This window comes from Rhea pennata, chromosome 4 (assembly GCF_028389875.1).
Source record: "Rhea pennata isolate bPtePen1 chromosome 4, bPtePen1.pri, whole genome shotgun sequence".
NCBI lineage: Eukaryota > Metazoa > Chordata > Aves > Rheiformes > Rheidae > Rhea > Rhea pennata.
The window spans coordinates 13369576-13382430 of record NC_084666.1 but is presented as its reverse complement, the minus strand read 5'-3'; the positions used below and the strand labels follow the sequence as shown (position 1 = coordinate 13382430).

At 39.1% G+C, this 12855-nt stretch overlaps 1 protein-coding gene across 1 annotated transcript in view; it reads left to right on the top strand.

The window, feature by feature from the left end:
* The first annotated feature begins 421 nt into the window (after positions 1–421).
* WFS1 (wolframin ER transmembrane glycoprotein) overlaps positions 422–12855 on the top strand; it is a 38193-nt gene continuing 25759 nt past the window's right edge. The window contains exons 1-2 of the mRNA XM_062575318.1: positions 422–513; positions 1937–2131. Of these exons, the coding sequence (XP_062431302.1) occupies positions 1942–2131 (190 nt within the window). The 5' untranslated portion in view covers positions 422–513; positions 1937–1941. The remainder of the gene's footprint in view (positions 514–1936; positions 2132–12855) is intronic.

The following is a 12855-nucleotide window of genomic DNA, read 5'->3' as shown; positions in this document are numbered from 1 at the left end:
CAGCCGCCCTCCCGCGCCCGGGCGGCAGCGCCAGGCCCCAAGTGCGCAGCGAGACAACCATTCCCCCGCTGCGCCGCCATCTTGGAGCCGCCCCGCGCGCCTCCCGCCTTCTCCCCGCCCTGCCGGGCCGCGGCGCAGGCAGAGGCGGAGACCCCGCCGGGCGCTGAGTGGCAGCCGCGCCGCCGCCTCGCCAGGCGCCGCGGGGCGGGGGCGGCGGCCGGGGCCGGGCCGGGGCCGCCCCCTAGGGCGGGGAGCTCCGCGGCGCGGCCCGCACTCCGCGTCCAGCCGCCGTCGCTGCCGCCGCCGCGAAACTTGGCGTCGGGCGCCCGCGCCGCTGCCTCGGCCCTGCCGGCTCGGGGGGCGCCGCGGCGGGGCGCAGGCAGCACCTCCCGCCCCGCGGCCGCGGCGCTTCCCGCTCGCCGCCCGCCGCCACGGAGCAGCCCCCTCTGCCGCCGCCGCCGGCTTCCCGGTCCCGTCCCGCCGCCGCCGCCGAGGCAGCGCGGCTCGGCAGCGGTGAGTTGCGGCGCGGCGCGGGGGCAGCGGGCTCTGCCCCCGGGCACTCCCGAAAAGCCCCATTTTTCCCCCTTCCTGTACTTACTCATTTATTTATTTTATTTTAAACCCCGGGCTAAGCCCTGAAGTCACATTTCAGAGCTGGCTTTGCCCGGGTCTGGAGTGGGAGGGCTCCTCGCCTTGCAGCGAGGGGCTCCCCGGCCCCCTTAGCGGAGGGAGCGCAGCGGGTACCGCCGGAGCCCGCGGCGTTTCCCAGCCCTCCCCCGCCCCGAGGTGAGCGTTTCCCTCCGGCGCCCGCTGGGCCGGCGCCGCCGCTGCCGGGCAGCGCCCGGGGGCTGCACCTCGGCGGCGCGGCGCATCCTCCGCCCCGCCCGGGACTGCCTTGTGCCTCCTCTCGCTCCTCTCCTCGCCGGCGAGGCAACAAGGTCAAGTTTAAAACCACCTGTAAAGTAACTTTTGTGATTGTATAACGGTTAAAAATAATCTTGCTGGTTTACTGGGAAAGTATTTTAATCGCTTGTGTTTCCGCAGGCCTGTTTGAAGGCCGAATTGAGCTCTGTTGGTTTATGTGTAACTTGATACAGAACTGTAATGCAGAATGCAGTTACTCCTCTCAGCAAAGTAGCTTTGATTTTAGGCAAGTGAGCTGTCTAAATTGCAGAGGGTATGTATCACAGTGCTAGCATTGCTGGTACTTTCAGCATCCTGTCATTGTTTTTAGTGTCTTCTCATTAAGTAAAATTCAAGTTTCAGCTAAATTAGCCAAAATCAAAGATCAAATACCTATGTAACTTTTATTTTTATGAGAACATCTCTAAGCCAGTGTTTTGAACATGCAGATTTTTAAAGTGTGGTTGTAGGTAGATACCTTCTGTGGTGTTCCTTGGGAACTGCTTAAATTCCAGAGAATTGCTTAAGTAAGCAGCTGGGGATGGTATACATCATACTTTGATGTTATATGCATGTCTTGTATATACTTCCTGTCTTGTAAAAGCTGAACTTTCAATCGGTACTTTTCCCTTAAATCAGCAAATAAACTTTTATAACTTTTCCTTTAGAAGAAAGATTGTCTTTCCTATTGTAAACCTTCTCCTAAAAGGCTCCTTTGGTAAGGAATTGTAAGACCTTTCCCTCCCTGCCTTAATGGGTTTTGTGTAAATTCTATTCCATAAAATTGGATAGTGGTTGAATAGGAAATAAAGTCAGAGTACTTTGACTACATTCTTTCCGTCTTTCTTTTGCAAATGCCTACGTAAGAGCAGATTTGGTGTGGGTTTTTTTTTTTTTGGTATTGTAATTGTATATATGTATTTGTATACAATTTTATATATGCAATGTAATTGCATACATACATTCAGATGTTAAGCCTTTACTCTGGTTTTACAAAGCAATCATTAATCCTTATTCTCTTCCTCCTTTGCAGCTAAAATGAATTCCAATCCTGATCCCTCTTCAAGTCCCTCTCACTCTCAACAGCATCTTGGAAGATCCCAACTGAATGCTGCTGCTGTGGACCATAGTGAGAGTAGTCAGAAACCTGGACCACCTTCAGGAGATGCTGCATCTTTTTCTTCAATTCCTGGCTACTCCCATAGTAAAGAGAGAGCTGAAAAGAATGGTAATTATGAAAAGAATTATTTTTATGCAAGACTTGTACTAAACATTAGGAGATTGACAGATACGTGTGTATGTGTACATATATTTATGTATAGGTCTGTATATTTGTGTGTGTGTGTTAAACACCATTTGAAGAGAAACTCTCAGACAGATAAATAAATTTCTCTAATGTTTCTTAACCTATTGTTGTAGAAGACAGACTGTTCTTATGCTGCTTATTTTGTGCATGCTTTCCACTTTTTCCATTGTTTTGTTTTTTCTGTGTGTGCAGAGCAACAGGAATGAGGTTTGTTTGTAAAACTGGCAGGAAGACTTAAATATAAATTAAAGTATTAAGGTTTCAATTTAATTTTTTCTTTTGGCTAGACCACATGCTGACTATAGCTTTAATATGAATTCTAATGTAGATGAATAGATACTAGTGTAATGTAAACTAAGAGAATAACAAACTGCTATATGAAACCAGAGCAACAGAAATGAAGTTAAGATTAGCAAGCAAATAAGAAGTTGGATTAAGAATCATGATAAAATTTCAAAGTCAGAATGGTACTTTGAAACTCACTAGGCTAACACTAGGGCAGGGGTGAAGATTGAGTAGTGATGGTGGGATGAGAGAAATATTTCATATTAGATAGAAAGGTAGAAAAAAATTGTCTGGCTCCTGTATTCATCAGCTGAGTTACAGTTTTAAAATCAATTTGTAATCTAACACTTGTGCAAAAACTTTTGTATTCCAAGCCTAGCAAGATTGCTGCTTTAGCTTTCTTTAAACCTTGGCCTTTGATTCTGAAACAGTTTGTGCATGCCCTTACATTTGTAAATATAAATCGATTTATTGAAGATAATAAGATAATACAAGAATTTAAAGTTATTAAATGTGTGAATGCAAGAATGTCTATCTGGAATGTATCAGATACAGGTGAGCTCTGCACATGGCTCAGGCCAATACTGTGGCTGTATTAGCACATCTACTATTTGCATCTAATTTAAAATTGATTTTCAAACTTCAGGGGTTCTTTGGCAACAAAGGACACATTCCAAACTAAGAAAATATATTTTTTTTTTGCATACCTGAATTTCTAACGTGCCTCACAGTGTCATTACCAACTTTTTCATCTCACCCACCAGTAAAATAATTCAGAGCTTTTGAAGAATTGACACTTTTGATGTTAAAACATTATTCTTAATTTGGGATCAATATTGATAGATCTATTTTCTCCCTTTCTTCATTCTCCAGTTCCTCAGTATGCTTCAACATGAAGAGAATAGCAACAATATTAGGAATGCAGCATGGAGATGTCTTGGGCTTTGTCATAGTATCATTTAAAAGAGGAAGGCCTAAGTTTCTGTTGTGGGTGCCCGTGTTCATGCAAGTTTATGAAAACGAATGCAAACTATCAATCTAGTGGTATTTTCAATAGAGATTGTCAGGTATTCTTCTCTAGCAAATTTGGAAATGTCCTTATTCTTTATAAATATCTGACTTTTTAAAATATGGGTTTGTCTCAGTTCTGTCTCTTTACTGGTCTGTGAATGATTGAGCCTCCCTATGCTGTTCTTTTTATTGTAGGTACTTTTGTTCGTGCTCTTATAAAAGAGGAATATCGAGCACTGATGTATTTCTCTATTTCAATCATGACTCATTTCAGATTACTTTAAATCTTTCTGTGAAAATCTTTTCAGTGCTTGATGTCACTGTAATCACCCTTTCCATCTTCTCCTTAATTCAAGTATTTAATGCCGCAGAATGATCTGCTGTTGCCATTGTGTCATACCAGAGTCTCTTACAGCTAAGATTTTTGGTGAATTTAGATAGCAAATGTGACAACGAGAAAATGTTTATTCATCCAGTATTTTCTTTTACTGTATTTTAAATTATGTTATTTGCCATAATTCTAACAGTTTTTAGAACTGAAATCTCATTTGAAAGAAGGGCAGTGGAGAATTCTTTCACTCACTACAACCTTGGTCATCAAAACTTAAAAACAAGAATTTTAGTAATACTCCAGAAGGAGCAATAGAAGTCCTCAAAGTTCACACACTCAAATATGTGCTTATGAAAACATAAATAGGAAAAATATTCCCTCAAACAGAGAATTGGCACTTTGGCAATTTTCAGAATACTCAAACTGGTGAAGAAGGTATCCCCTAGAATCACTGGACCCCCTATCAATAGATAAAGTTCAAATTGCTGATTCCAGGAGGAATGAAGGGTGCATTCTCTTAGCTGTAATGTGTAGTTCTGTTGTATGTTTTGGTTTTATGAAAGGAAAAGTGCACTACATATTTAAAAAAAATGGGAAAGGCTTAGTTCTGACTTCTTCCTTTGATGATTAAGGAGTCAGTTACTTTGAATAGGCTGGATTCACTGGTATCCTCTGATGACTGAAACCAAGAACAATGTGAAAAAGGATGGAAAAGGCCAGCGAATTATTCTACAGAAAGATATTACAATAAGTATTACAGATGTAGAATGCTTTCTGTTTATTGATGACTTGTGTTTTTTACAAAATCTGAAAAAACTTAAATTTGTTAGATTTTTTTTTTTAAGTAAGCAGCTATGATCTCCTGGGGATAAAGAGACACACTGTGTTCATGTAAAACTGTTTCAGGACAATGTTTTTAGCTCAAGACCTATCTACCTCGTGTCCTTGGAATATTCTTGCCAAAAGCACCTGTATTTCCTGTCTGTACCCTTCTCCCAGTCTCTACTCATATATATTGTATTCAAATCAATAGCATTAATATGAGCATTACCTGGAAACACCCATGTCTTAGTCCTACAGCATTATTTTGCAGCGTAGTACAGGAAAGAAATGAATGCTCTGGCTCTTGCTCAGTAAAGTACTTAAGCATATACTTATCTTCAGCTGGATATGTATTTTGTTTGAGTCAGATGACTATGCTACAGTTTTATTAGCAGTTTTTCAGTCCACCTTCTGCTAATTTATCACAAGGTAGTCTTTTTGTTGTTATTCCGTATATAATTCATTTCACAATGGGAAGGAAGAATACTTTGTTGATTTCATATGTAAATCAAATCTGGATTTGATGAAAGCACCAATATTCGGTTGGTAAGCTTCAGATAATTTGTAGCTCTTAGTGTTTTGTTTGTTTTGTTATGTTTTAAGCAAGGATTTATTCCTGCTCCTACCCAAAGCTATTATGTTCTCTAGAAACATAATAGAACATAAATGAACATAATGTTCTTTTTCCTATGTAAGTTACTGATTTTTTTGTATATACTAGGAATATGATGAATAACAATATGTTGACTTTTACGTAAAAAGTCAGTCATCACTCTTCCATGGATGTGCCTGGACAGGAAGTTTAATAGTGAATGAGTCCTACTAATTAGGGCTTCTGAGATGTAAAACCAGTGAGTCATCAGTATTCATGTAAGGAAATTATAGGAGAATTGCCAGTTACTTAAACAAAAAGATTCTGCCTTTAGTTTAGTTGTCTAGGCCAAGAGAAACATAGTCGAGAGAAAAGACAACCGATGCCCACTTGGTGATGAAGTCTGGTGAAGACCGTTGAAGCAGACTAAGATCCAAATCTCTTAAAAGCTTTTACTACCTCCTGGGTGCACAAGCCCCTCAAAATCTCTGTCCAGCACTACCTGCCCTGTAACAATGCATTGCGTCGTCTTGGCATCTATATTTCATCAGCTCTGATATGCATGTTTCTTCCTTCAGATATACAGAACTAGAGCGATGCACAAAGAAATAGCTCAGAGCAGAGCCCTGGAGGCCCCAACACTGAATTCTCCAAGTAGGCTTAAAAACATCACTCTTGCAGGTGGAGTAATAATTTCCTGTATGTGTGCATAGAGCATAGTTAGGAAAGAAGACAGCATCATCGTCATCTTCACTTGGTTGAGATGTTGGTATCTGGATACTGCTGCTATTAATATAACCTCTTTTGGAAGAGAGGCATGAATCCACATCCCAGTGTTCTATGTGGTTGAGCTACTAAATAGCTCTTCCTGTGGCTCAGTGAATGTCTCTTCAGCTCAGAAAAATGATTTTGAAAGAAGCTTCTCAACACAGTAGTGGTTAGATACTTGCCTGAGATGTCTGGGTTCAACTCAACCGTAACAGTAACTTGATCCAGACTGACTCTCTCTCCGGGTGAATATTTACTGTGCTGCAGGTTATCTAGAGGGGTTTCCATTTCCTGTAATGCTTCAGTAGTTTCTTTCTAGCATGTTAAGTGTCATCTTAAATTTATAGGGAAATGTCTTCCAGTCAGCAACAGAAGGGAAGGTGAAAGAGGATATCCTAGAACAATAGAGAAATCTAGGAAGCAGTGGGAAGGTGATAATTTCTTGTATGCAGGAGAAAGTTTGTTTTCTGCATAGCTCACACACATTTGTTGAGCAGTAAGGCTGGAGAAACTGAATTAGGTAGGAATTCAAAGATGAGAGTTTGGATAGTTTTGAGAGCACTGTGAGACTAAGTTGTGATGCTTGAAGAGGCATCTTTTGTTAGAGAACTAATTTTACTTTTCCCATGTATTTACTGTTAGAGATTTATGAACAAAAATCTCTTGTTTTGGAATCCAGAACATATAGGGAAGGTATTTGTAGTGAGAGCTTAGCAGACAGGAGTCAACTTCTTATGTTTTGTTTGTAGATGTGTGGAGTTCTGCTTCATATTTAGAAAGGTAACTTTATCTCAGAAGAGGATTATTTTATAAATTGTTTGACTTAGAATTTATAAATAGTACAAAAATTCTTCTAAACAATTTACATGTTTCCAATGCATTACTCAATGAAGGCTAATGAATAGGGAACCTCTCCAACTTAAAAATGTTTTCAAAGTCTTAGCCTCTTACAGTTAAGATTGCAAAGAACCTTTGTTTCAAAGCTCTGTTTTAGCACTTGTGTCTTCAATTTCTGACAGCTTGCTTGTACAAACTAACTCTTGAGGAAAAGTGAAATGTTGTGGAAAGCTTGAGGAAAATTCAGAAAAATCTTTGATTGTTAAAAGGGAAGCACTGTGCCTTGAAGTACTAATTGCTTAACAATTTATCTGTCGGTTTATTAATGCCCCTTCAAACTTTACTTGTAATTACTGAGGCTCCTTGAAAGCTCATTTGCCAAGCATTAGAGGGGAAAAAGATTTTATCCAAACAAAAGTCCTAGAGTCAGATATATTTCCTGATCCAGTTTAGTGCATGATCACAATACATTTGTGCCACCCCTGTACCAAGGTGTTAGAGGGACAGAAATGAGCAGTGAAAGGATAGAAAAGCGATGTTCACATTAGTAAATGGAGCAATGAAATGGGAGTGGATCTGTCAAACACTTGGTGACGAGGACCCAAGGTTCATATGGTACACATCTTGTAGATTCTATTCTATACTAAATTTAATCAGGTCTAAATTTAACCTAGCAGTTGGAATACAGTCTTTCAATTTAGTTCCTTTTAAAGGGAATACAGTGCTTGCGCACTTCCACTGTGCAAACAAAACCTAATAAATGGGAACAATTGGGAAGTTCAAAGCACATTTCTCATGTGAAGCAGGTCTCTAATGTAATGCATTTGAATTCATGAACAGCAAGAACTTCTGGAGACTAACATCTCTAGATGTTTTCTCAGTGACTTTTGAACAAAACATTTAGAAGCACCTAATACCTGCATATTTATTTTCAGATAGGACTGCAACAAATCTCTTTTACACCACAGTAATCAATGCATAGGAAAGATTTGAAACTGTTTTGCTGTTAAAGGGCCCTTCATAAAAGCAAGTCTGCTTCATTGCAAAAGTTAGAAGTTGAGACTGGAAAAAATAAATTGGGAAATAACACAATTCTCTGCAAAAGTGGTTACTACTGAAGTATTACTAAGCAATGTAGCACTGTGAACTTGCACATTTTTTTTAAGGGAGTAAGTTAATGAACTGATATGGTGTATATGTGTTGAAAAGCCTCAGTGCACTGAAATTCCATGGAACTTTGTGCAGATGTTATGATAACTTTCAATCTTCACCTACGAAAAATACGTAGGTTTGAGAATTACGATTTCAACTCTTTCTCACACTGCTTTTCTTTAGTTCGTTGTTGTTGTTTTAGGAAGTTTTTGTTTTGCAGGGAGGGTTAATGATGCATTTCAACTGAGAAATGACAAGAAGCTTATTTTTAACTCTCTGGTTTTGGAACACACTAAAGAATTATCTCTGTACTTATCAATAAAAGATTTAATCAGAGATGTTCCTGCTATAATGAATTCTGTGTAGAAAAAGCAGAAGGGTTGTCTCATTAGGTGCATGTGAAATAATTTTAAATAACTTTAAATGATCATTGTACAATAATAGCTACGCTAGAAAGAAATATCTTTTAAGAGTAGATTTACTTCCACTTTTAAAATTTATAGTGTCTATAATATCATCACTCTTTGTCTTCCACCTACCTGCTTTTTTTCACTGCTCTCCTGACAATTTGCTTTCGTTTTGTGGGGGTGCAGAAGTTGCTCCCTTTTCAATTTAATGCTGTTTGATGACTTGTGATTGTGGTGTGACTAAGACTATTATCATATCTACAGAAGTATTCTTGCTCCTTGAGAAAGCAGAGCTGAGTCCTAGACTTCAGCTCTACTTTAAACAAATGTCACTCCCTTCCCTCTCTCTTCCCTGTTACCACTTTTAAAAATAGAGTGGCTGACAACATATGCTAATAGAAATTAACTGTTGTTATAATTGTTCTTGGGGCAAGCAGGACCATCATAAGGTCATAACATGGAAGTTGAAGTACATAGAAGAACAATGTGCAATGTATTTTTTGTTGTTGTTGTATCAAGCTCTTTTACTGCAGTAAGATAAGCCAGCAGGTTTCATGATGGATGAAAGGATTTAACTCCCACAGATGAGTAAATAATGGTCTAACGCTAGTAAAAAAAAACTAACACGATGGTGATATTTGTTCTATAAAATATTTCTGCATCTTCAGTCAACTCTCAGCTCTTCTGTTTCTGTCTTTATATTCCATATGAACAAGTTATGTTCATGACGTGATACCTAGTGGAAGCTTTTAAGTGGAACATGAGACTTTTTAGAAACTTTACTCCTACATAGGTACTGCACACAATACCAGTGAACTTCTGGAGCTTATGGAAAGTGAGTAGGAGGATTTCTCTAGAGACTCAGATTGGCTCTTCTCAACACGAAAACTCAACAGTGCAAGCTGGTGACACATAAAAGCTATTAGAACATTTTTTTTTTTTTTTTTTTTTTTTTACAAAATGTACAGATCAGCTTCTTCTAAAAGCACGTTGATAACAGACAATCTACCCACAGCCTAACAGTTTTAAATCTCCCGTTGCTGAAGAAAAATATATCAAATGCCTTCTCCTTTGGAAATATGTTTACATAGCATCTTCTAGCAAATTAAAGGGTTTTCTTTTGCCATTAATATGTCTATATCTTTGCTCTTAAATGTCATCCAGATTCTAGAACGTTTGGTTTTTAGCTAAAATAAAAACTTCATTAAAGAACTGTGAACTGATTCCTGAAGTTTTTGGATTTGTTGTTAAAACGAAAAAGCTATCAGAATTATGCTTACAGAATGAATGCTATTCCAAAAATCCCGTGTGATGCTGTTCTAGAGCAACTACTATCTCTGTACCTTTGGAAGTGTATTAAGAGCACATAACCCAAAGAAATACCTTCCAGTGTATTCTGCTATATCTGATTTGGTCAATATCCCTGTGTAGGCATGCTCCATAGGCATTCAGTTTTCTAAGATTTCCTTGAATATTTTTATTCCTTGAAAAATATACTAGCATTTATTCTGTATATGCGTGCATTCTTGTTTCCTGTAAAATCTTCAGATTTCAAAATAGTAAAATTTTCTTTTTAATAGCAAATGGACTATTGCTGGGAGTTTGCAAGAAAATTATATTCTATAACTAATACATTTAATGTGTGAACTTGAAGTAAAGTCACCCAGTCCTCCATTACAAACTGCCTGATTCAGTTTAGTGTCATGCTGTTACTTTTGATGACTTCAGTCATGCTTTGGTTTTAGTAGCCCAGAAAGACTAGATCATTATCTACAGCTCATCATTTTGAGCTAAGTAGCAAGATCTCTATTGATTTTTAACATAATAGCTTCCATATTTGGCTGTAAATCTACTAAAGGTAAATATCAGAGGAGCAGCAAAAAAAACCTGATGAGACCTGAGGGGCAGGAGACAGAATTTACTGCGAACACTGGTCCGAGAATCGGTATGACTCTGTTGGTCAGTGCCCAAAAGAGGCAGTGTTTCAAAGCAGTCTGCAAATACACCACTTTTGCAAGTGAGTTGTTCTAGCTCCTGGAGGCTTGGTTTTGAGAAGTCACAGTGCTTTTTCCCATTTAGTTATCTTAGCTTTATTTTGCGTAAAGCCCTGAAATCCAGGGGATCAAATGTATTTCGGGGCCCTTAAGTACAACTTGAACAAAAATGAATGTTGAAAGAAGACTAGTTTCCAGGAGGCTGATTCCCTTTTTGTGGATGTTTGTGGAAATGATCGAGGCGCTGCACGTTCTTTCTCTGCCCCAGTCCAGCTTCTTTAAGACAGAGTTTATAGCATGTTTTGGGGCTGTTCCTGTCTGCTTCTTTTTCAAGCCTGCCCAATGCTGAGTGAGATGGCTACAATTTATATTAAACTCTAGTTTTCCTGTTTAAATTTCTGACACAGTCTATTTATTATTCTGATTTACAGTACTTACTATAGTAGGAGAACAGTTTGACTGTAAGTATTATTTAGGTGTGTTTATCTTAAGTAAGGGATGAGGTTTATGTGTTGCGGTTCCAAGCCATGTTATCGCAGAACTCTCTAGATACATGGTTATATCCATATATCTCTAGATAGATGGATAAATATCCGGGTTTAAGTTCATCATAGAGGAAGTCACAGAAGAGGCTCATTCAAATACAGTGAGTAGTTCCGTATCTGTCTTCTCCATATAACATCTGTCTCTCCATACATATTTATTTGTTCAGCCTCCATTTATGGAGGATGATTGGGGAGGTAGAGATTAGCAGTGAGCATAGGTTATTCATCTTGGCATCCTATCAAAGTAAGAGTACAGCAATTTTCTTTTCTTTTCTTTGCAACTCAGTCTCTACTTCCTTTCAGCTTCTATTAAAATAAGACCTTCTTGATAAAGAATCTCAAAGCAGTAAAGCAAAGTAGGCCTGAAGCTTCAAGAAAGTGCAACCCAGCACAGTATGTGCTATAGATCATTTCAGACATCAGTACAATTCATGATATGTGGAGAACTTGTTCAAACGTGGGAGGAGATCTAATGTTGAGGAAGACTCCCTGCTCCCCTTGGTGATTTAGCTGGTGGAAAATATCTGCAGATGAAAGCTTGTTCCATACTATTCTTTATCAAACATGTTAATTGCTCTTGTCAGGAGCTGAGGGAAGTGCTAGACATCTTGTAATTTCTTATCAATAAAAAATCCACTTATGTAAGCGGAGACCTTACTGGATAAAGCAATTAAAAACAAAAAGTGTAGTTATCTTTCCTCTAGATGCTGTCATGCTTTTCCCTCTCTGCTACTTCAAATAATATTCTGATTACTCTCTGTAAAATCTGTGTGAAGGATTACAGGAGCTAGTATCAATGCTTGGTGTTGTTACTATAGGGAATCTGAACAGTGACCAACTTCTTGCAGTACAAGATTCTTGTTATCTTTTCTGTGAGCATGCCTGTTAGAGCAGGGGAGTTTTTCTCAAATGTAGTGTCAATGTTTTTATTTCATTATATTCATATTTTACTGAGATGTTAAAGATGTTCAAAGATAGTGGTTTCCTTCTCGGAATATTCTTTTATGCTTTGTAGCTTAGAGATTTACTGGCCCAAAGGCGGGGTCTGTGTTTAATAGCCCTTTCAGGATTCTCTCTTCTACTGCTGGTTTGTCCAGTATTGACCTTTGGGCAGACAACTGTGTGGTGGTTGATGGGTTTGGGGGTTTTTTTGTTTGTTTTTTTTTTTTGGGGGGGGGGATATTTGTATAAGATACTAAATAGCTGCTCTGTTTACGTTCTTTGTGTTCTTCATTGTCCTTATGAGTTCTAGCATAATTCTCCTCAGTTTCTTCTCCAGGTTAAGAAGTCCTGAATAGCGTGTTACTAGCCCTGAGCTGCCGTTTCCAGAAAACGGTTACAGCTCCAAGGTTTCACTCCTTGAGTGGCGGTAGTCAATTCAGAGCTTATCACTGTGTATCATAGTGATAGGATGGATTTTTCTTGTTTGCATTTACCAATGCTGAGTTTCAGCAGCTCTTTTATCATTTAGTCACTCGGTCATGAAATCCTTCTGCAATTTTTTGCACTCTTTGCTCCTATTTTTCTCTAAATAACATGTAGTCATCAGCAGATTGTCATCCTGCCATGTTACTCTTTGCCCATTTTTCCACATCACTTAGCTGTTGAATAATATAGGCTTTATCTCATATCCTTGTAAGTCTAAACAGATAATCTTTCCCCAGGGAGAATGTGAGCTATGTATTTTTACTCACATTCTTTCTCTTGTTTATCCATATAACACCCTTCCCTCTAATTTCTTTAGAGGACCTTTGTGAGAAGCCTTACTCAGCACCCTTGGAGATAGAAATAAAACCTTGATCTGGCTGTTCTCAAACTTTTTGACTCCTTCAGAGAGGACTAAGGCCACAGCTTCTTATGCAGAAGCTTTACTGACTTTCTCCAGTGCATATTTTTTGTCCC